The 25,665-nt window shown below is 36.9% G+C and overlaps 1 protein-coding gene and 1 long non-coding RNA gene across 2 annotated transcripts in view; both read right to left on the reverse strand.

The window, feature by feature from the left end:
* Nucleotides 1-989: 989 nt before the first annotated feature.
* LOC110679195 lies at nt 990-1,819 on the reverse strand. The gene is made up of 2 exons (XR_002502297.1): nt 1,502-1,819; nt 990-1,438 (listed from the first exon to the last, which is right to left on the reverse strand). It is a non-coding gene; the product is annotated as an uncharacterized LOC110679195 (long non-coding RNA).
* Nucleotides 1,820-5,554: 3,735 nt separating this feature from the next.
* The window catches only part of LOC5566412 (2-hydroxyacylsphingosine 1-beta-galactosyltransferase), a 331,598-nt gene continuing 311,487 nt past the window's right edge, over nt 5,555-25,665 (reverse strand). Inside the window, exon 8 of the mRNA XM_021850614.1 lies at nt 5,555-6,258. Coding sequence (XP_021706306.1) covers nt 6,132-6,258 — 127 coding nt within the window. The 3' untranslated portion in view covers nt 5,555-6,131. The remainder of the gene's footprint in view (nt 6,259-25,665) is intronic.

Here is a 25,665-nt window from a genome sequence, read left to right on the forward strand (position 1 = left end):
CATTTTTAGAAGAAGTCCTCAAAATTTCTAAAATCGGTCCTGAGAATATTCATAGAAAAACTGGACAAATATGTATGAAAGCACCTAGAAAAAAAATCGAAATTCTCAAATAATTCTTATTTGAGAAATTATTGATTTTTAGTCGAAATCTTAAGAGTAGTTTACCTAGAACTCTTTGAAAGAATTCTTGTTCTTAAAAAAAACCTCGAATTCCTTCTTTACATATTAATACAAGCAAAGTAATATTACAGCATACATGAACGATAACCGACATTTACAGCATATATGAATAATAATCGGTGGAATTTGCACAAAAATTACTGAGAAAGTTCTAAGAAAAAATTTGGAAAATTAATTTTGAAGTAATTAGTGGTATACATACAGTCAAACCTTCATGAGTCGGTATGTGAAGGGAACATTGACTCATGGAAATATCGAGTAATATAACAGAAATGCTTTGCGAAGCTGTTTGAGATGACCCTCATTTTCTTCTTCTTCTTGGCATTACGATCTCACTGGGACTAAGCCTGCTTCTCAGCTTAGTGCTCGATGAGCCCTTACACAATTATTAACTGAGAACTTTCTTTACCAAGCTGACATTTTCGCATTCGTATATCGTACGGCAGGTACGATGATACTCTATGGCCAGGAAAGTCAAGGGAATTTCCATTCCATTCCATCTTCTCGATCTTGGACCGGCCGGAAATCAAATCCCAACACCTTCAGCATGGCTTTGCAACTCTAACCACTCGGGTATTAAGGAAGGCCCCGGTGACCATCATAGTAATCATGAAATTCTGGTCTTAGAATGGTTGCATGGGTCAATATCGAGTCATTGAACATCGACTCATGGAGGTTTCACTGTAATGGGAAGGCTCTTGTTATTTTAGGCAGTTAGGATTTTTGTTGAACTTCATAAATTTTCCGGGAATTTCCCCTTGCCATCAACATTGGTATTTGGGAAAGTATTTAAAAATCTAAGCATTCAATTAAGTAGCATACATAATTCATTTATTTTTTCACTGGCCATGGTAGATGGGGAATGCGTGCCCTCTATTCCACTCTGGTTACGATGTTACCGAGGGTGGCTGTGGCATTTCAAACCGACAGCATCTCCGTTTGAGCAATGCCGGTGCCTTGTCCTATGGCTTCTCCTCTACTGATTACTAATCCGGTCGTCTATGGCGTGTAGAACTCGCTTATGACAGCCAAATTGTCCGCGAAAGTTTTCGCCAGTTCATTCTGTCCTTCGTGGCTTTACCTTGAGTATTTTGCCCAGCGGAATCAATATTGTTGCTGCTGACGAAATTCTGCCGGTTCAGATTCTGACGCGGATCAACACGTAGGGACTCCGATCGATGTTGTCCTTTGGTGAGCTCAGGTTTGTACTTGAGCACGGTCACCTGCTCTCTCGTAGCTATCTATCCAACGATGAGGGCTGTGCGGGAAAATAATCAAATTATTACCGCTGCAGACGACACAGGATCAGAAATTCATGTACTTATCGACGCATTTCCGGCAGACGTGATGCTGACTGTTTAGTTTAACCAAGTTGTGTGCCTCCATTAGGCGGCAACAAACGACAAAACACGGTTAACATCCTCCGCAAAGGCACTTCTGTTCTCACGGTTTTGTATCGCTGGATTACTTTTAGCATAAGTAACAATCGAGCCAAAACAAAACAAACATTTTGACAGAGTAAAAGCTATGTTCGAATTTCGAACTTACTCTGAGTAAAGTATCGTTTTATTCATATGGTTTTGAGTAAATGCTCAGAGACTTTACTTTGCTGAAATCGGGTTGAGCATGAGCAAGTACTCGGTTTTATTCATACGACCTATTCAATTCTTAAATGGTTGTTCGGTTCCAAAACTGTCAGAAAGTAACAACAACTTCAACGCCGTTTCATTTATTTTGTCGCAGGAAAACCCATGCGTAATCAACAAATTACATAGCAGTCGCTTGTTAACTTCTTATGTAACGAACAAACAAGTTACATAAGGCTCGACTTTTTGCGCTTTTTCGGTTACATAGCAGTATTTTTCCATGTTGCAAATGTATCATATTGTAACTATTGGATATGTCAAGTAGCCGTTTCTGTAAGCTACTTGTAACAATATGTGCTGCTTGGGAGACTGAAGCGGAAACAGCAAAGCCGCCTATTTCTGGACAAAAAGCACCGCCTGGAGGAGGTGGAACGCCAAGAGATAGAGTTGCTGTACCGTTCTCAAGAAACGCGGAAGTTCTATCAGAAGCTCAACACAGAAGCTCCCGCAAAGGCTTCGTGCCGCTAGCTGAAATGTGTCGGGATAAGGATGGGAGCATCTTGACGGACAGACGCGAGGTGATTGAAAGGTGGAAGCAGCACTACGATGAACACATGAATGGCGCAGAGAACACAGGCACAGATGGGCCTGGTCAGGTTGGCCGCTTGTCTGCTGATAGTCAGAATCTGGGAAACGGAACAGCTATACCGGAGGAGAAGAAGCAAGGCGTTATATGCCCTAACTAGTATCTACAAGAAGGGCGACAAACTGGAGTGTGAAAATTATCGTATAATCACTATCCTAGACGCCGCCTACAAAGTGCTATCCCAGATTCTCTTCCTACGTCTGTCACTTATAGCAAACGAGTTCGTGGGAAGTTATCAAGCCGGTTTCACCGACGGCCGCTCGACAACGGACCAGATCTTCTCCGTACGGAAAACCCTCCAGAAATGCCGTGAGTACCAGGTCCTTACGCACCATCTGTTTATCGATTTCAAGGCAGCATACTACAGTATTCAACGTGTAGAGCTATGGAAAATTATGGACGAGAACAGCTTTCCCGGGAAGCTCACAAGATTGATCAGAGCAACGATGGACGGTGTGCAAAACTGCGTGAAGATCTCGGGCGAATACTCCAGTTCGTTCGAGTCTCGGTGGAGACTACGACAAGGTGATGGACTTTCGTGCCTGTTGTTCGATATTGTACATGAAGGTGTCATACGGAGAGCCGGACTTGACAGTCGAGGCACGAGATCCGGACAATTTGTTTGCTTCGCGGACGACTTGGATATTATTGGGAGAAAATTTGAAACGGTGGCAGATTTGTTCACCCACCTGAAACGCGAAGCAACAAGAGTCGGGCTAATGGTGAATGCGTCGAAAACAAAGTACATGCTGGTTGGCGGAACTGAGCATGACAAGGCCCGCCTAGGAAGCAGTGTCACGATAGACGAGGATACCTTCGAGGTGGTGGACGAGTTCGTCTACCTCGAATCGTTGTTGGTGGCTGACAACAATGTTCGTCGGCAAATACGAAGGCGCATCATCAGTGGAAGTCGTGCCTACTATGGGCTCCAGAAGAAACGGCGGTCAAAAAAGATTCACCCCCGCGCCAAATGCACGATATACAAAACGCTCATAAGACCGGTAGTCCTCTACGGGCATAAGACATGGACTATGCTCGAGGAGGACTTGCAAGCTCATGGGTTTTCGAACGACGAGTGCTAAGGACAACCTTCGGCGGCGTGCAGGAGAACGGCGTGTGGCGGTATCCTGAAGGTGACTAGCTGGAGGGATACGCTGGGGAGGGCATGTTGCAACAATGCCGTACAACAGCCAGATGGTGTTCGCCACGAATCCGGTCGGAACAAGAAGGCGTGGGGCGGATTGATCTGGTGCACCAGAACCTGGACGGAGTGAAGCGGCCATGAACCGAGTGAATTGGCGAAATATTGTTGGCGAAGTTCAATCAAGCTAAATGATGTAAAACCAAATAAAAAGTAATAATAATGATATTATCAAATATAGTAGGAAAATGTGAATCGTATAAATTTCAAACGCATTAAAGTTTGTTATTCATCGTTTATTCTAATATTTACAGCGATCCTACTTTCAGACCTCATTACAATCTATCTGTACAAACTTCAATTACAATACACTTAAATCTAATTAAAACATCTTACACTGTTTCCTGACTTCGTTATCATCGCTTCCCAACTGGTAAAACTGTCTTACAGTAGCCACGGTCACGATGCGAAATCATTTCGTTCCATCATATTGTAGGGATAAATAAATTAAAGGATACCTATCCTACCCTCTTTCATCTTCTAGTGGCTAAAAAAAATATGTTACACCCTCATTTTCTAACTGTTGTAAAAGAAAGCAAATCTTAAAACCCTCCGCCCAAAACGAGGGATGAGGTTGTTAACCGTGTTTAAAAAAATATGAAACCATAATTTGCTCTTACTGCACTCTCACATTTTCGTTCTCGTCGGTCACGCTTTCGAGCCAGTCAGTTATCACATTGTTGAGCTACGTTGAAAGCGAAGCTTGAGCAAAATTTTATTCGCGTGTTTGAAATTTCATGACTTAAACACAATCGCTCTTGGAGCTTTTAACGGTATCGTCGGTCGTTTGGTTGGAAGATATCTACATAAAAAATCCTACCTGTCGTCGGTGAATTGGCATTCCGGGAAGGACTAATTCTGGTGGGAAGCCCTCCACCGGTCGACTGGGACTGACTTTAGTGCTTTGCCTTCCGTTTTGCATAGTGGGAAGAATTCGACTCTTCATTGCGCTTGTTTCGTGCCACCGAGATTCAAATGGTTAAAGTAATCCTTTTTATGTAAAATCTGTGGAAAATCGAATGACGCTGTTTTCATGCGCAGTGTGCCGCTGCAAGTTCCTCATATTATATTGTTCTCCTCTTGTTTTTTCTTTTCAATTTCAGGTATTTTGACATTTTGCATTAGGATTTTTTCAAAGCCTACTGCAGATCCTACTGGGCCGGGTTAACTAGTTTATAATCAGAGTTGGGAAAAGTTCTGAAATTCACACTACAGTAGGCAAGCGCAGCAAATCACAGTCAGCGGAGCCAGTGAAACTCACGCCTTTTGCTGCTGTAGGCAAAATGCCTTGAAAATAGCAAAACACCCGTTGCTAAGAGCAGCCCAAAACTACTGTAGAAAAATGTTCTATTTCCCGCTGCATTTCCCGCATGCCGCAGCCTTCAATGACACTACTGTTTTAGAGAATTCATGTACCCAACATAAGCTAATTGATGAGATTCACAATTTTGAACTACTGTATTAGAAGAGCCACGTGATTTTCGCAAAAACTCAAGCCTACTTCTATTACCATTCCCAACTCTGTTTATAATGCAGTCGCCTCTCCACATCTCGATATCGAAGGGACCATCGAGGTAGGGAGAGATCGAGACAAAGAACAAATTTTTGATGAATACTAGATTGAAAAACACTCCGTTGCCAAGAAAGTAATACACAAACAGACGTCATTTTGCGCTCCTGATTTGTTTTGAATCCCAAAACTTTGGTCTAGTAACCTTCGATATTGGTCATATCGACATGCGGAGAGAGAATCGAGAACAAAAAATCAACAGAAACACATCGAGATAGTGAGATATCGAGATAAGGAGGATATCCAGATATGGAGAGAGAAAATGTATGCAGACTGAAGGGACCTATGAAACCATCGACATAGGGAGAGATATCGAGATGTAGAACATCGAGATGTGGAGAGTCGACTGTAAGTCATTAATTTATATCGGCATCGAGATTTGTATTTTATATCGGGAATAACTCAAATTTTCTTACAAAAAGGAGAGAACATGGTAAATGGCGCACTTGTAGTGGCATACGATGGATAATAATTGCGCCATCCGATTCCCCAGTTTTTGACATAAAAAAGTCTGCTTACACCTTTTGAATCTGGTGACACGAAATAAATGCGATTGTGTGTCGGATTTCGCCCCACTGTGGCGCTGTAGCATTTTGATTCGCGAATCCGGGGTTTGGCAATATCAAAATGTTTCGGTTGGAATTTTTTTATCGTTTACCTGTTGTTTAATTTGTATTTGCACTGAGGGTGAGCAGATCATCGTTCGTGGAATCGTTTATCTTGAGGATTTGGTCTGCCAAATGTTGGATTTGACAATCGTTAGGAGTTACGTGGGGGAGAAATCTTTTTGTATTTTTTTTTCTTTTGTTGGAACGATTTTTCACTGTCCTACATCATCTCACTGTCTGTGGGTCACATTTACATTGCCGACTGATATTTTGGTGTAAGCGTTTGCGCGATTTTTCCACTTCTCTGTTTTTTCCTGGGAGGTCGTCCATTTTCGGGGTGCTAGTGAATCTTCTCCTTAGTAAGTTGAATGATTTGGGGCTTCAGCACTCGTCGCACCATCAGTCGAAGGAGATAGGCAGCGGCCAGGAAGAAACAAATCACATCCAAACCGTAGTAGGCGAAGAAGCTGTGGAAGGAAATAATTAAGTAGGATTAGATTCGAGAATTGGTGGAAAATTACGGAGCATAAACAATTAATCAAGAGTCAATGGGCGCTTGATATAAGCCGACAATTATTTTGTGTTGAAATAGATAGCGGCTTGTTCGTTCAATTTGCAAACAAGCAATTAGTAACGGAAGTTTTCCTTCCGAAGTAACACTCTCTTCTTCTTCTTTTCATTATGTCCTCAGCCTAGTGTTCTTTTGAGCAATTCCACAGTTATCAACACAGTAGAGGAAAAGAATCTATTTTCGACCCGGTACTAGTGAGCGACGGAATTAAGGTCAATCGTGAAGGCAACGCTACGTTTATATAATCTTCAAAGAAATTATGGATGGTTCGTATCTAAAAGTGTCGACATAAACCCTCATTTCTGTTTCATATAATTTTAATATACACATACCGTCGGACGGGGCTACTTTTGATTCCAGGGGCTACTTTGGACACTCACCTTTTGTATTTATTAGCAGCGTAAATATTAATCTGAGCAATTTTGTGTCTTCTGCACTTTTATTAACCAATATATGCTCTACCACTAGGCATGATTTTTTCTTGGAACAACATCAACAATAACAGGATATACAAGAAAACATGTAAAAAAAGCCCGAATAAATATTCACAATGTATAAAACATTGGCTATACAAACATTGTTTGAATTTTACCCATGTCTTGGAAACTTATTGGGAGCATCACAAAACTATCGAATCGTCATGTTTCATGAAAATCTTGTGATTTGTTTTGCTTAAAATTGTTGTTTTATTAAAATAATTGATGAAAGGTCTTATTTTTGCGACTTTTATTTTATTATAATGTTTTGGTTTGTGTATTTTACAACATAAAAATAAAATAAAATAAATGTTTGTAAAAGTGAATAGACATAAAACACATATATTTCAATACGTACCAATGCCAAATTCACAACATAATATCTAAAAAACTATTTTTCGTCATATTTTACATGAATTTGTAGTACAGAATAGTTGCATCCTTCAAATGCCTAAATTAAACTACACTTAAGCCAGCTCTAAACTACTAAGAAGCTAAAAGCATATTACAAAAGTAAACTTACTTCTTTACGATCATGCTAAACTTTACTTCATAGATTGCGTTTTTAATGGAAATTACTTACTGATAATAAATTAGTTACCGGTATTAATGTGATCCTTCAACATATCGTTCATATAACAGTAAGAATAGAAAAAAAAAGAGTTTTTGTACATAACTCATTTATCATCGCAGTACCTAGTAGTTTCGTCGTTCTTTTATGTCAACTTGAAAATCGAGCACTCGTAACCAGTGTTGGGAAACTCGTGAGTACTCACTGAAAACTGCAAACTCAATCGCGAGTATGAGTTGTACAGCTTGAACTCTCGCGTGAGTATACTCAGTCGTGAGTTTCAGTTGTACAGCTCATACTCGTGAGTGAGTTTTCGACTAACATTTACTCACTCGTGAGTAATTTTACTCACTTGAAATATTGTAAATATTCTAAAAGCTTACGAATGGCTCAAATAAATAATAAGTAATAAGTAAGGCTATTCTTGGGGTGTCCTTATTCAAATGATAACATGAAAATTTTATTCTGAAAACTATTTGTTGCACGCAAAACGTTATTATAATATGAATTCTTAACACAAGCTGTAATTTATGTTTGGTGTTTCGCTGCGCACGTTGCATCGTAAATGCTCTTTTCTTCTAACGTTACACCTCTACTGGGCCAGATTCTGCTTTTAGCTTTGTGTACTTATGATATGAGCATTTCCACATTTATCAACTATGAGCTTGATTTATTTGCCAATTGACTATTTTTTTTATTCTCTACTTTACGATATGCAGCACTACTGCAATAATAAAAACCTGAGACAGAGACTCGACAAAACGTATCTGAGTACAGAGCCGAAACTGAACAGGAGAAAATTGAATTGACAAGAATAAAATTTTCTTTGTTTACATGTTACTTACCTAAGGAACAAGACGCCTTAACTAATGTTGAAGTTAATAGAAATCGTGAATATAACTAAATTTCAATTTATTGTTCAAAAACTTGTGAAGCAAGTGAAAAGTAACATTTTGTCTGAGCTTTTTCTGTATTTTTTTCATTTTTACATAAAAATCAATTTTAGCATACTGTTTATATTTGGTGGGAGTTAAGTTAAAAAATAAAGACGACCTCATTTATTTCAATTTAAAGTCTTTAGAATTTGAAGAATCTCAACTATACGATTTCCATTACCCACTTGCCCCACGGTACCTCATTCCATTTTTACTAATATTTCAATTCAACTTTGAATATCAATAGCATAAACGCGTTCAGAAAAAGTTACAGTATTTATTTTATGCCACTAAACGAAATAAATTGGCCTGGAAAGTATTTGAACACAACCGGACTTTCGCCATTATAACTTGTTTATCCATTTTGAAAAACTGGGTCTGAATTCGGTATAGTTTAAACAACCATACTATAAAACTGCATATCACAATACACACTGAAGTCGACAACAGCTGTAAACACTTTAAATTATTTACATTTACAGTCTTCCACCTAGTATAGAACATACTTATGTACAATCTTATTTTGCTATGCAAATTGGTTACTCACCATACTCACAAAGAGTAACTTGCTCAGTCACCGAGAGTAATGACGTCATACTCACTGCGAGTATTACTCTTTACGTGAGTAATACTCGCAGTGAGTTATGACGTCATACTCTCGCGTGAGTTAGAGTAAGGAATGAGTGACTCACAGCGTGAGTATTACTCGCAAACGAGTACGAGAGTGAGTATTTTTTTACTCGTGAGCACGAGTTTTCCAACACTGCTCGTAACTGATAGTTCCATTTAAGAGGAAGTTGAAAATTTATGTTTCATACTGCAAACTGAGAATAGTGAATGGCATGTTTCGTAGAAATTTGTTATATATGGTGTAATTGATTCTAGCTTTGCAATTTTCTACATTAAGTTTATCAATGAAAAACGTTCCATACCATCACAGTGGACGATAATTTATTGAATCAGTTTGAAAGTTATAATTTAAAATCATTTCATTAGCAAATTGTAAAAATGTCCAAAGTAGCCCCTTTTTTGTCTTGAAGGACACACTTTTGCCTCATATTTTGCACATTTGTTACGTTCATATACAACTTAAATATAGGCAAAAATTATCAACATCTATCCATAATTCTAAGAATTACAAATCCTCAAAGTTGGAGAATGTGGAAATAATGTCAAAAGAAGCCCCGTTTGACGGTATCTTTTTTCGTCCTTTTTTTTAAAAATAACCTTTATAAACGTCGACATAATTATTTAATCTTTTACCAATATCTACAAATATATTTTCATCGCGACCCAAAAATGCAAAACTAGTTTGAGGTAAGCATCGTATTTTGCCTCCTTATCCATAGATCGCACACCGATCGAAGGTGACTACAAGATCTCTTTCCTCTTTCACCAATAAACACCCTTCCCGTGATTATTGTGGAGATGCAGAGGTATTCTCGGTATCTAGAATCAACAATCATGACACACTAACATTCCTTCCCCAGCAAGCTCTGTGTCCCATTTGAGACGTAACCCCAGAAAGAAGAACCCAACCCAACCAGTGTTCTGTGGACATCTGGAGTCCGTCCGTGACGATTTCTCTCCGCGAAGAGAATCAAAAAGTTGATTTGCGAATTTTGTACCTTTTATTTCCAACTTAATTGCACATCTTTTGATGAATATGCGTTTTTCGACTGCCACTTACAGTGTTTTTTGACTGCCAGTTCTTCAGTCTCTACTGAGTGTCCATAGAAAATTTCTTGCTGAGAACTTTGCGTATTGCGGTGAAATCCTTGAAAATGTCTAAAGAAATATTTAAATTCTTCTGGAAAACATTTGTGATGGTTTTGGTAAGACCTTTTTTTGACCCTTGGAAAATCGGTAGATTTCTGGTGAACTTAGTGATCTTCTGAGAATCATAGCAGAGTTCTTGCTGGTTTTTTAAAACGATGACAGTTATCAAGGAATACTTTCTAAAATTTCTCAAGAGTTTTTTTTTCTAACTTTCCTTCACGGATTTTTTTTTCAGGAAACTGATCAAATTGCCATACAAAAACTTCTCTTAAGATTCCATAAGGTTTCAACTAGTAATTGGAGGGATTCCTTCCAAAGATTCTTCCATGTTTGTTTTTGCACAAAGTTTCTCCGTTGTTTATAATTTTTCGAATTTCTCTTCTCTGCTTTATAAAACTTCATAAAAAAAATCATTGATTTCTTTTGGATCCTCCGAAAGATATTTTCCGATATTCTTTTGAAAATCTCTTCAAGAATTCCTTCAAGAACTACTAGAAAAAATCTTCCTAGAATTTCTCCAGTGATTCCTTAATAAACAAATCTGCAAATTCTTCTTCTAAGTTCTTCCGGGATTTTTCCGAGAATTTCTACAGTAGGGTAATTTAGCCATTATTGCGGTTGTGTCTTTTGTTGCGGTAATTTCTAGTAAAAAAAAAAAATAAAAAATAAATAAAATTCTAGTATTATAGGAAACTTTTATATGTATTTGCTCATGTACAAAAATTTTTTTAGAGTTTTATATTTTTTTTCTGAAAAGTTGAAATTTTAAGCTTTCATTCCATAAAAAAAGATTGGAAATCGGTTGAGCTGTTCAAAAGTTATGAATTTTCAAAAATAAAAATTCTATTCCTATGTATTAAAAACCATACATCGCTGAAAATTTGACAGTAAACGTAAACTGAATTTCAAAAAATGAGAACAGCAATAGTTTCTTTGGTCCCGAGGCCTTCAAAACACGAAAAACGAAAATAATTGCTTTTTTTTATGAAAAAAAAAACAATTTTTGTAGAATTTAACATGTTTTTTGAAAAGTCAAAATCTTAAGCTTTTCCAAGAAAATTGAAAATCGGTAAAACAGTTCAAAAGTTATAATTTTATTTTAAATAAAAAAAATGCATAATCGCAAATTATTTGATCACCCTATTTTGAAAATGGTCACCCAAATAAAAAAAAAACAAAAACACGTGTATCCTTGTTTCGAATAAGGCACAAAATATCAATTTCTCACGAAATTCGGTGACCCACTAGATCGGTTTTTCATGGAATGGCTGCATATGAAACGATATGAACATTATCAAAGGTTACTAGACCAGATTTAAGTGATTCAGAACAATTTGGAAACTCGAAATGAAGTTTGTTTATTATTTTCATAGTAAGGACTATTCATTTTATAAAGTGGACACCTTGTGCATGCTGTATCTTATTAATCAATGAAATTTCAATCGGTTTTTTGCACATCGTTTGATTAGTATTGTACAATGTTGTAATAATAAAAATTCTCCAAAATAATTAAATTTCACACGAATATGGAACAACGATTAGATCGGTCGTTTTTTTGAGGTTATCAAAATCAATGATTGTGAGAAATTGGCTGGAAAATTCGATAATTTATATTTTCTATTTTCAAAAAAGGCTTGTTCTTCGAAAGCATCATCAATCAGAGGCCTGATGGAAAAAATCAAGTTATTTTATGAGCAACAATTTTACAGATATAATAAAATCAATTTTCCCGTATATTTTTAAAGAAATTTTTTTTTAAATTTGATGGGAATTTATTTGAGTAGAATTTTTTGTGTAAAAGTACGTCCTGACGGAAGTCCTAGTATAGTATTAATATGAAAAATAACTTACGCCTTCATAGAGTTACTTAGTAAGTCCCCACGTCACATTCAAAGCACAACAGAAACACAATTGCTTTATTTTTAGAAGACCTATCAAAGTACATTGCCAATCATCAAAATTGGCAACACTGCTGTAATAAAATCGATTTTATTTTCCACATATTATTTTCAAAATATGTTATTCTGAGATTACCAATTGAAAAATTCGGAGAAAACTGTTTACAATTTGCTGTAGATCGATAAATATGCGTACATGATTTTAAAAGTATGAGACTTTTTAGTAAAACTACCATAAACAGTAAAATTTATACTTAAGACTGTGGTTTAATCTCACGATTTAGCTTTCGTTTATACTAATATAGTTTCTTTAGTAATCCAAACTAGTTTTGAACACGCTTTTTACTGTTCTCTTTTGCTGGGAGTGAAAGGATGGTGTATCAGCAAATTTGGCCATAAATGGGTAAATCACTAAAGTTACCTAATGTCATAGAATGGTGGAATATAATTGATATTTTTAAAGCTTTACCTTTAGTAGAATAGTAAAGGATACAAACATACAATTTGTTCATAAAAATAAGGATTTTTGTTTTGCGAAAAATAATGTTAAACTTTGACGGACAGCTTTTTTTAAGAGTTTTTGGAAAAACTATTTAGCTCTTCAACCAAAAGCATTTTCAAAGATTTTATATTTTTATAGCATTTTAGAATAATAGGTCAAAGATACACAGAAAACCGATTACGATTTTATCAATAAATAAAAAAGATATAGCATAAACAAAGTGTCCACTTTATAAAATGAACAGTCCTTAACGGAGTGATTTGCAGTCTAGTGTTCATTAAATTAATGTTCTTTGTCTCAATCTCTCCCTATCTCGATGGTCTCTTCGTATTGAGATGTGGAGAGGCGACTGTATTATCAATCAAAACGTCTTTTTTGCAGATATTATTGATGATGATGAAAGCTTATTAAGCTGAACCAAATAAATGGTTTCATCAAGAAAAATTTATATTTTTTATCGGTTTTTCTATCTACCGAATTATTTTCGGAAGTATTTTTTTTTTAAGTATAGAACCAAAATATTGTGCCATGTAGTAGGCATAATAGGGTCTTGAAGCCCTGTCCCATATTAGTACCAAATGCTTAAGTTTAGGCCAGAAACACATGTTTCCTCGATTGCCGAATGCGTTTCGTGTGTTTCGCACCAAACAATATATATTTTCCGTTTTTTTAGATTTTGTCAAACCCTTTGGTTGAAAATCGAGTTTTGGGTATATTTTATTTTCCGTGTTGCTTCCAAAATATCAAATAGGAACAACCCCAGTGTTAAAAAGTGAAATCTCTGCGTCGTTTTTGTCGACAAAGTAAACGTCAACCATAATCGAAAGCACACTCAAACAACCGTAACAATGACGAAATTCCTATAAACCATTAATTTAACAGGCAATTCAAATTGGCTATGTTACAAATCTCACCACCAGCGGCGCAGCATCGAATTTCTTCGTGTTTGAAATTTCGCACTAGCGCCTCTTGCAGGCCTTCTTGTACAAAATCGATCACCAGATGATGGTGGTGTGAAGTTGGCGATGGATTCTAGTGGAATTTGTTAAAAGTGTTAGTTAAAATATGATACACCCTTTTTCTGAGCGGGAACTGCCAAAGCAGTAACAAGAACACGCTCCATCGTGTTCTGAATAAAAACCAGACTTTATCAAAAAATTAGGAACCTATTGGACAAACGAAGATCTTCAGATTTAAGTTAAAAATGAATGTTTGATTTTAAAATTAACTTTTTCACTCTATTGTACCGCAGATAATAAATAGTTTAAACACTTCATAGAGCAAAATACGACAATATTTAGGTTCTGAACTCTATAATACGATTGAGATTTGAGCACTGTGCGTTGGTCCTACCTACATCATGCGGATCTGCACAAACATGCACAAACCTCTCCCTTTCACTCTTGAATGAAAGTCGTAAACAAGAAGGCCAGTTAAAGTCAAAATTCTATACAAAATCAAAAAATAGGACGGATACCTTATTCCTTCCTTATTATCCATTGTTGATTACTCTAGAGATTTCTCACTATGTGTTTAGCCCAAGGCGATGTAGGATTGCATGAAAAATACTATAAAGAAATTTGGACAAAACCTAAACTTGAGAAGCCTCAAAGTAATTTGAAAACCTTCTTCTACTTCTCAGCTTAGTGTTCTTATGAGCACTTCCACAGTTATTAACTGAGAGCTTTCTATGCCAAAGTTGACATTTTCGCATTCGTATATCGTGTGGCAGGTACGATTATACTCTATGTCCAGGGAAGTCAAGGAAATTTCCATTACGAAAAGATCCTGGACCGATCGGGAATCGAACCCAGACACCTTCAGCATGGCTTTGCTTTGTAGCCAAGGACTCTAACCACTCGGCTAAGGAAGGCTCCTTATTTTTTTGAAAACCTTATGTGGTTTGAATTTAGAAAAGCACACGAATTTTTGATTTTGTGAACTTTCGAAAAATAAGCCGCATCCTAGTGTAGATGAATTGAAAAAGCTGTTTATATTTCCCAGGGCCCAAACCTAGAGAACTAAACACCGTTAGAACTTTATTATGGTTGGTCACAACCAACGAGTCATCAAACCACAAAATAGTCATCGGGACACCTAGTTTATCCTCCTGCAAATCAATAGCGAAAGATATGTAGAAGAATCATAAAACATATCACGAGAAGGCGACGATTGGTACCCAGGCAAGGTTCCTCGGTAAAAATCGTGAGCTAGAGAAGGAGCTTGTAGAAATTGCGAACCTTTTCGAAAGGCTTGACAGTGCGGGTGTTGATCTCAGTGAGCAATTGCGGGCACGGTAAAAATAAGCACGATGCTATCAATAGTTCTGCGCTTAGAGTTGCACTTCTTTTAAATATTGGTTATAGCATTTGAATTCAACGTTGCACGTTTTGATTTTAAATTTAAAAAAGTGAAAATAAACGTTTCCGCATGACCCAGATTTGAACCTTCACCTTCGGAGTACAAGTCTTGTATATCACCTTGAGAACAAATTGCATCTGTTGAAAGGAGTTAAATTGATCTAAATCACTTTCTACAACGAGCTGTCAATGATTGCCTCCATACAAAAGACATGATGTTTAAAATCAACGACATTTTACTTCAGAGTCTAGTGCTAAAGACAGTGGAGAACATCCAAAGTTGGAACTCTTCATATCATGATGATTGGTGTTTTGAATTGAAGTCATGTTATCAATCCGTTCAATCGAACGTGCTTATTTTTTTACCGTGGATGATTATGATGTTCGCAGTTTGTCTCTATTGTTCGTGAGTTTTGTAGCGTGCTCTGGAAGATTTAACAATGGACTTGGTGGTTGCTCGTTTGCGCGATGCGTGTAATAAGCGAACGGGTCCGAGTGGATTCGGTGTGCGAGAAGCAAAAGTCCTCAAACCCGAGGCAAAAGTGAACAGTGACAAGGTTAAGTGCTTCTTTTGTAAGCAACCTGGTCATTACAAGAGAAATTGCCGCAAACTAGCTGCAATGAAGAGCAATGACAGTTTTGAACGCGCCATCACATCGAAGGAACTGCACAGAAAAAAATCCGTTCTCGTATACGTGTACAGCAGACGTGAACTCGTCAACAAGCAAAAATACACCGTGAACTAGATCATGCATCTGTGCCCAATGATGGTAGTTCATGGTGTATTTTTGACAGTTCACGTTTTCCAGAACGCTTTTTTGAGCGTGTGGCTAGCGGTTCGGAGGCCAAGACTGCGGAGAGCGAGTAGTCTGCGAGTGCTACATCAGGGTATATCTCCTAAAACCAAAGAGCGAGGTCGAACACAAAATTTGGTAATATGTTCGATGGACCGAAAATGTGTTTGTTCGACAATCTAAAGTAATTAGGTCGTCAGATGGAGGAAGCGCAGTATATCACCCCGTATACGCCTTACAAGGGAAGGTCACGATGGTGTTACACGGGGTTTTCAACCGGATTATTTTTGTTAGATTCTACATGTCGAAATATGAAAAACCCCAAAGCCTTTCGGGTGATGGACCAGTGGTGTAGCCAGGAGGGGCTCTGAAAGGGGCAATTTTGTACGTATATTATATTATTAAGCTAATTGGAAATTTAACAAAAATATTTTTTTAGTATCTATTGTGATGGTAGAGAACAGAATTTACATTAATGTATTTTAAAATGTATTTTCCATGCCATAGGCGCAATCGGGATGGGTTTAGTATTGGTATACTATTCTAATAAAACCAAATTTGTTTTGGTGTCCACATTCCATGTTTGGGGCCGTCCATAAATGACGTAGCATTTTTTCACTGATTTTTACACCCCCCTTCCCCCTCGTAGCATTTCGTCACAATTGCTGGTACTCCCCCCTGGAAAATACGTAGCATATCAAGCACCCCCCCCCCCTTTATTTTTTTAATTTGTTTTCCTTAGTGACTGGGTTAAAACAAAAAAATGGAATTGAGGAGTTCAATACAAAGTTTGATATTAATTACTGTAAATGTAAGAATAATCCAATCTAACAGTTTGATATACAGTAGCGCTCAAAATTAATTTGGAAAAGTTTCAAATAAACATTTTCATTGATTTTGGTTTCCAGGTTCATATAGGCTAAATTATATTTCTTTTGCTGTTCTTACCATAAAAAACAAGTTTACTATAAAAAATGTGAAAATTTTTTTTGATTGGATTGATGAAGCTTGTTACTGTCGAGTTAGGGTCTAATATATTTAACAAACATTTTGTTATATTAGAGGATTGTTTTTTAATTATTCGTTGTTAGGAAATAGATTTCAATGAAGATAATATATTAGTTCGAAATGAATCATCGTTAATATTATCCAATAAGGGGGGTCTGTAGCCTTGAGGTTACGCTTTCGCTTCATAAGCGGAAGGTCATGGGTTCGATTCTCAGCCCCTCCACAAAAAACCTGTCCAGCCACCAGAAGACGCCTCACGGAGTACCGTGCCTCGGGGAGCACATCCATCCTCCGTCAGTATCAGATGGTGACTGAGACAAACTGACCCTCTTCGCAGACAGCTAGCCTCACTAACAGCAGAGCTCTCTCCTACCTGCTCGGTGTGAGAGTAAAAGAGTAGGAGAGAGTGAAAGTAAGATGTAAACTTAGATAAGTTGAAAATAGATCTGTATCGGTAAAGAAGAAGCTACAGATCAACTGATTTCGGCACAGTAGTGGCCACGAGCACAGAGTGCCTTCATAAAAAAGTAACAGGTTGTTTCCAAGATACGACCGCCAAGTTGACGTTGGATAACGTTAGCCTCTTCTATTTCCTGGCTTGGGACCGTCACGAACTTATGAAAGTTTTCTACTGCTAAAAATCCAATTAATTTTCACACTATTTGTTGCATGTCAATTCTGATTTATTATAGACATTTGTGTTAATACAAAATAATCACTTTACATGTATTCAGAAGCTTAGTCCGTTATATTGAAGAATTGATTTTTAAGTATAAACTTAATCATTGTTAGTTTGTATCAATTAATTCAAAATATTTGAATCATTCCTTAACAATAGAAAATATATTGTATTCCGACAGCACTGCAGTAGCGTCTTTGGAAACATTCTCAAATTGTTTTGTCAATTATTCATAACTAATCAGAGATGAATAATAGCAAGAATGTGGTAAACACATTAGCAAATATAACACAAATAACTCTTTAGTACACATTTGTTAGCCCTGAAAAGGGCCGATTGAACTGTGAGAATCGAGTAACTATTATTTAGTTCACCGACAGTTCTGTTGCTGTGAGAATTGCCAATACTGTTGCGCTTCATGGTAGGAATATTTTCAAAACTCTTTCAAAATTGAATTGTCGTCCTGAAAAGGACGGTTGGGTTTGGATATCGTCGATCGCCATTCCATGCTCAGGTTTGATGGATTCAGTGCTAGTTTTGAATTCTGGTTTCGGTGATGGAGGTGATTTAACCTCAAAATCTGTACAGCGTACGGCCCTACCACTTCAGAGCGTAGCCGACAGAATTCTGGATGACTTCAGCATACCGCGGGTTTTCTCGTAGATGAGACCGAAGGTACGCTTGACGTCACCACGGCGAGCCAGACGGCGGTGGTTTTGTGATGATGCAATTGATGTTGTCACGCAAAACCTTGCGATGACGCTTGGCGCTTCCTTTTCCGAGTCCGGTCTATCTTCGGCAACGATTGTAATAAAACTGATGCTTGGCCGCCGGCTCGGCTCCTTTTATGCGGTACGCTATGGATGAATTCTTCTTGCTCGCTCGCTGTTCACTGTCCGTCTCGCTCGCTCGCAAGAGAAGGTCATAAAAGGGACCGGCAGCCGCGCACATTCAATCATTCATTTGTTTCAATCCGCCCAGAGAACACTACGACGATGGCTCTACCAAGCAGACTGCCCGTAAGTCCACTGGTGGAAGCGGCCCCACGAAAGTCGCTCGCTAGAGCGTCTCAGCCACCGGAGGAGTCAAGAAGCCGTATCGCTATCAGCCAGGAACGGTCTCTCTGCGTGAGATCCGTCGCTACCAGAATTCGACGGAGCTGCTGATCCACAAATTGTTTTTCCAGCGCCTGGTCCGTGAAATCGCTCAGGACTTCAAGACCGATCTGCGATTACAGAGCTTGGCCGTCATGGCCCTGCAGGAAGCGAGCTAGGCCTATCTTTGAGGCTACCAACATGTGCGCGATCCACTCCAAGCGTGTGACCATCATCCCGAAAGCCTTCTAGCTCGCTCGTCGTATCCGTGACGAACGAGTTTAAATTGAATTGGGACACAAGCAAAACGGCCCTTTTCAGAGCCACAACAATGCATTCCACGTAAAAGAGTTACGGCTAGAGATATTTCACCTATTATTATTAATTAATTTATTTATTTAATTGCCAATTGAAATTTCGGATGATTAGTTTTCCAGTGAAATGGCAAACAAAGTTTTACTTAGGTTCCCGTCGGGCGGCGGTAGCATTTTTGCAGTCTTCTCTGTGCGATTATTTGGTTTCGATCGACAATTTCTTACCAAATCAAATCATCAATGAAGCTGTTGCTGATAAGTTTTAGCTTTCAAATCGACAAGTTTATACTGATCGCTTTGTCATGCATGTGGTTAGCGACGACGACGACAACGGCATTATTCAATCATCGCTAAATGCGAGGCAAACCGGAATCCTCATTCTAGTGCCGTCCCCAATTTATCTCTCATGCACACAATGTCGAAGATTGCCCTGCAAGAGCACGATGGGAAATTGATTTCTTGGCCCTGTGATTCTCGAAAAGCACTAATGTTGACGCTAATGAAAGATTGCATGCAAATGACTGACCGAAATATGAATTCATCACATCCATTCACCAGTAATGTCGCTCTTAACGGTGTAAAATTCTCATAACTCTCTTTCAAAATGAAATTGTCGTCCTGAAAAGGACGGTTGGTGGTAGTCACAATCGATCGAACTGGGTTTTCATTCCATTGTTAGACAGAAACACACCAAAAGATTACCGAAGACGATTTAATTAAAATGCGGTCGTGCGCGTGAAGTGGAATTTGATTGGCTTCGACTGAACACGAAATAATGGAGAGAAGTAAGAAGAAGACCGAAAGGGGCGTTTCCCTTTGAATGACGAAAGAGGCTAAGATATCGCGCAATGATGTCTGTGTCAGGAATACACAAGAAAAATGTGCTTTTCTATGAAAAATAAGACATGCTTCGATATTTCTCAATTTTTCAATAGTTTAGTCATGAGAATCAATAATTTTCATTATTGGAGTAGATTCGTAGAAAGATTTCCAATCGATTGGTGCAAGAATCTTGAAAATCTATCCGGGCGTTAGTAAGTTATTAACAGTCAAAATCTAACCACTTTTCGTGACGCGAGCGATTTTTCGTTTTTCGAAATTGTACCCCAGTATGTTGCCGTAAGACGTTATCCAACGTCAAAAAAAAAAATATTATCCAATTTCAAATCATTTTAGCAAACAGTGGCCAGATACATAAAAGATTACACTTGAAATATTGGAATGTTTAGAAAATTTTAGCGATTATTATACAAATACAATAATCTCTATTAATATTTCAGTTGAATTTCATTATTGTTTCCATACTGAAATAATCTTACATAACCTATAGTGAAAAAGTTGAATAATAAAAATTCTTCAAATTACCGAGTTATTAAGAAAATTGAATGATAGGGCAATTTTGATAACACTCGAATCTATTCCATCAAGAGCATTGATATATCAAAACAAATGATGAGTTGATTGGGTGGAGATTTCCTGCAACATTGAAGGCATAATTCACGGTAATTTTTTTTTTTAATGTAATATTTGCCAAGAAGAGCATATTTTATTATGTTGAAGAAATAAAGCTCCAACAGAAAATATGGATAAACTAAAACGCCTGAATTTATGTCATGTTAACAAATGCCAAAAAATGTACTCCAAGTAGTTAAGTATTGATTTTTAATCAACTTATTAAACTTTTTTGTTTATTTATAAATTTATTAATTTAGACACGAATATAATATAAGATTCACATAATTATTCAAAGCTTCAAAACATCTGTTTGATTGCATTTATCTAAAGTTTCATAGATATTTTTTCAATCTTGTCATATGAACGTTTTGAAGCTTAATTATAATTTTATAACCCAAGTTTAGGCCGGAACAAATTTGAAATTTTACTTTTGTCACCCCCCCCCCCTCTTCAAATTTTTCAAAAAGTCAGAAGGGGGAAATAAATAAAATGTTTTATTGTCAGTGTTGGTTTTCATTATCTGTCGTGTTTTTTTGCTACAGTCAACCCTCCATTAGTCGATATTAAAAGGACCATCGACTCATGGAAATATCGAGTCATGGAACAGCAATGCTATGGAAAGCTGTTTGAGAGGACCATCATAGTAACCATGAAATTTGATTTTTAGTATGGTTCCATGAGTCGATATCGAGTAGTGGAACATCGACTCATGGAGGTTTAACTGTAGTTTTAAATCTGTTTGTTAATGTTAACAGGCTTGTGATTTTTCTTGAACGTTTACAAAATAGAATCCTTTAGTGATCTCCATGAATTATCAATTACTAGATTTCCCTACGTGGCTAGCCACGTTCTAACTAAATTTTATAGCGAAAAGCTATGGATAATATTTTAAAGTGCATGACACTAATGACCTCAAAATCGCCTAACTTAATGCTCTGAACATACTCAATCGAGCATGTGGCCTCAATGTTGTTGCAATGTTCTAATCTGAAATAGTCACAGCTTTAAACGCTGTAGTAATGTTTCTTATGTTGTGAAATATTTCAAAAGTTCCAGAAAATTCTATGAATTATAAGATAAACTCTTACCAAAAATTCTCGAATATTGCAGTACCGTAAAACGGGGTAACTTTGATAATGCGGGTAACTTTGATAGTGTGAGACCCCCAACATATTAAACGAAATAACAAAGTTTCTGTCAATCAGTTAAGAAAAACAAATGCAAATGTAAATAGTATTAGTATAACACTCCATGTCCAAGCTATTTTCGTTGGAATCAAGTGCATTTGAGGATTTTTATGCAAATATTAACAATTTACCATATTTTAGCATTTTTGCAATGCTTACTAACAATCTGTTCTACGACCACTATTTGATAAACTCATAATGAGTTCGTCATTTACCCATGACAGCCTGATTATAGTAGAACACGAATTCGGTCTCAAATCTCTTAGCGAATAGCATTTTGACAAACTGGGACCTAGAGGTATGCAACGCCCTATAAATGTTCGGTAATTCATTCAATCTTGTTAGATTTATACTCCATTATCAAAGTTACCCCGAAACAGAAAACCGACTTTCGATTATATGAAAAATTATATATCCATTCAGCATAAATCTTTTGGCAATCTATCAAGTGCAATCGATAGCTAGGTACTGTCAGTACTTGTTTTAAAAATATAAATTGTAATTCTTTGAAACAGCATGCATAAATATTGAAGTTTTCTTCGAAAAAACTATCAAAGTTACCCCGTTTTACGGTAATATATTGTCACCTTTCGAAATCACAGTTGGGAAGGAATCATTAGGGGGGAGTTACCATCGCCTCATGGAAATATCAAGTCATGGAACAGGAATGCTTAGGAAATCTGTTTTAAGAGACCATCATTGTAGCCATAACATTTTGGTTTCAGTATGCTTCCATGAGTCGATATCGAGTCATGGAACATCGACTCATGTAGGTTTCACTGTAAATAAAAAAACTTGAATATTTGTTGCACATTCATTTCATTATCTGGCTTTTGCATGTGCGAATTCGTCTTTGAACCTAGGTTGGAATTGGCAAACACCGTTATGAATCAAATAATCAACCGCTACCCGAATTAAAGCTGACCGGATTACAATTTACTTGAAGTTGAATTGTTTACGTTCCGATCAGCGACTAATTTCTTAAAAACGAAAACGATAATAATGAAAAGTTCGAGAATATTCTACGAATTGGGAATAATAATGTACCAGAAAACTCCAGAATATTCTATCAAATAGCTGATGAAGTGTTCTGAATATGCAGTTGTAATGTTCTAGCATTCAAATTGACTGTTGTAGTGCTCTTAGTTTTCTGATTTGGCGCTCAATGATACTTTTCGGTGAAACATTTCAGAGCGTTACTGACAGACAGACAACTCTGGGATTTTATATATATGATTCTATAAACCTTCAAAGAACTCAATTATCTGAATACATCTTTTCCCCGGGGGATTCTTCTTTTTCTGGACGTATAAATATTGAAAGCGTAATCATCATTAGGTACCTTGTTTTCATTATGTTGTGTAAATGTTATGAATGACTCTATTAAGGCTCAAGAATCAATCATTCAATCATCAACAATCATCAAAAATTAAAAATCAGTTTTTCGTTAAAATTTCAACCAATCCTTACGAAAATCTATCATAGTATTTCAGACAGCAAGTGTAATCCAATGATACATTTTCTCGAACATTGCTTCAATTTTGAGCAAAAAAAAAACTGGTTTTGAAAATTTGTAAAACGATGATTCTCCTCTTAATATTTAAACTGAATGAAGAATAATTGCCATCAAAGTTGCTTTCCTTTCTACGCCCACTTGTGCCTTGTTTCTTGCAAACATTAACGAATGTAAGATATTGTGTCACATTCGCTAATATTTACAAAGAACATGGCACAAGTGGGCGTAGAAATGCAATATACTCCACAGTGCCAGTTTTCTTCAAATCTAGTGAAATATTTTCACAACCAGAAGGATATAATTTAAAATTTGTTCTTGTTGATTTTATCAATTTAGTATTTTCTCTCACTAAAACTCAAGATTATGGATGAAAAACCTTGAGATTTTTGTTATGAAAATTCTAGTTATGAAAAATGTTATACGATCATTTTAATCGACGGGTATACGCTGCAAAAACATGGTTTTGCAGCATATGATAATAAAAAAATGATAAATTTACCTGAATTTCCATTTTATTATTTATTGTCCCCCCCCCCCCTCGACACATGTTGATGGAAAGTGACAAAAGAAGATTTCAAGATTTGTTCCGGCCTTATTAGTAAAAAATTAAAGAAGTTTGAAAAAAATAATTCTATGCAATTTTTTTCAGCGCCTTTCTTTTAACGGACTTGATTCAAAATGCTACGTCCACTAGCTAGGACCCCTCCCTCCCCCTCGTCACACTTCGTCACAAATACGTGAAGACCCCCCGCCCCCCTAAAAAGCTACGTCATTTATGGACGACCCCTTAGTTACGCCAATGGCATGGAAAATACATTTAAAACATACATTAATGTCAATTATGTTCTCTACCATTGTGATGAAGATACTAAAAAAATATTTTTCTCAAATTTCCAATTAGCTTAATAATATGATATTAGGTACCGCGGGGCAAGTGGGTAAATGGGGTAAGTGAAAATAGTTAATATATATTTAAGAATATGTGAATTACCGTTTTAAATAAATGCGTAAACCTTTGAGGCCATTCAGAAGATTACGATAGGTAAAAGATTCCTGAGATTTTTCAGCCATTACTGCATAATGAAGTGAATGATTGTTAACCTGTCAACTATCACTCCGTAACAAGTTGGCGGCGTGCAATCTTATTTTAATAATTTCAGTGGAAAAAAGTTTCGGAAAATAATTTTCTGTAGCACTTCTAAGTTGTCCCCTCTGACAGTTTCAAACTGCAATAAAAAAAGTTTTATAATTAATTCGACGTAGACCTAAAAATAACTAAATTTAAATACCGTCAATTTTCTAATCACGTGGGGCAAGTGAAAAGTTTGTCATTAGGGATTGAATTTGTGTTTTCTCTTTAGGTAGCTATAAGTAAACATGGTTCACATTTATCATAGAAGAACAGAACGTGCTGGTAATTCAAGAAACACTACTCAAAGCGTTAAAAGCTATTAGAAATCATGAAACTTCTCTAAAAGAGGTTGCCAAACATTACGATGTAAATATGTCTACTTTTTAAAGAATGGAAGACGTTGATTGAAAAGTTTCAATATAAAAGAACGCACGGAAATCTCGAGAAATGTCTATGTAATGCTTTTTTAAAACTTAAAAATGGAATATAGGCCTTTCCACATAAAAAAGATTCCAAATACTTAGATAAAGGATTCCGTTTGATTTCTCCCGAAAAGTTATCCGACGTCATATCCAACTTTCTGAAAAACAAATAACGAGCGGTGGAAATTCTACAGAGCAGAAATGCAATTGTTGTACCATAATGTAAGAACTAACATTGAAAATGTTGCAGTTATAATGTTGTCGAATCATTTCCACTATGTTTGTTGAACTGAACAGAAGAAATATAATAAAATTTTCTTTGTTTGCATGTTACTTATGTTATTGTTCATTGAGAAGCCAAAAAAAAAATGTCAAAGATAATAGAAATCGTGAACATAACTGTTAGTTTTTGAGTTTATTGTTCAAAACGATAAACTCACTTATGGGGCAAGTGAAAAGTAAGGAGACATTTTTCAAAAACTTTTTCTGTATTGTTTTCTTTAATTTTACATAAAAATTTATTTCGACATACTGCTTATATTTGGTGGGAGTCAAGCTAAAAAATATACAAGACCTTATTTGTTTCAATTTAAAGACTCTAGAATTTAAAGAATCTCAACTATGCGAATTCCATTACCCACTTGCCCCACGGTACCTTACGTACAAAATTGCCCCTTTCAGAACCCCTCCTGGCTACACCACTGATCCATCATCCGAAAGGCTTTGGGGTTTTTCATATTTCGACATTTAACAAAAATAGTCCGGTTGAAAACCCCGTGTAACACCATCGTGACCTTCCCTTGTTAGCATAATGGAGTAGCGGAGAAGAAAAAATGCTATTAGCAGGATCTGGCTGCTGGACGCTGGGCTGCCGAAGTGTTACTGAGGCGAGGCTGTGCTCACAGCAATCTTCATCCAGAAGCGATTGCCATCACGTACTGTGGATAAGACTCCTTACGAGTTGTGTACGGGACGAGCGCCAGATTTAGTGGAGCTCAAGGTGTTCGGGTGTGACGAGTTAGTTCACGTGCCCGACCAAAAACGTAAGAAATTTGTCCCGAAAGCAACGACGATGGTGTTCATCGGCTACTCAATTCAGCACAAAGGCTATCGCATTCTTGCCCGTTAAACGTGAAAGTGTGAACGACATTGAAGAAATTGTTTTGCAAAGATCAGTTGGT

Source organism: Aedes aegypti, chromosome 3 (genome assembly GCF_002204515.2).
Source record: "Aedes aegypti strain LVP_AGWG chromosome 3, AaegL5.0 Primary Assembly, whole genome shotgun sequence".
NCBI classification, from domain to species: domain Eukaryota; kingdom Metazoa; phylum Arthropoda; class Insecta; order Diptera; family Culicidae; genus Aedes; species Aedes aegypti.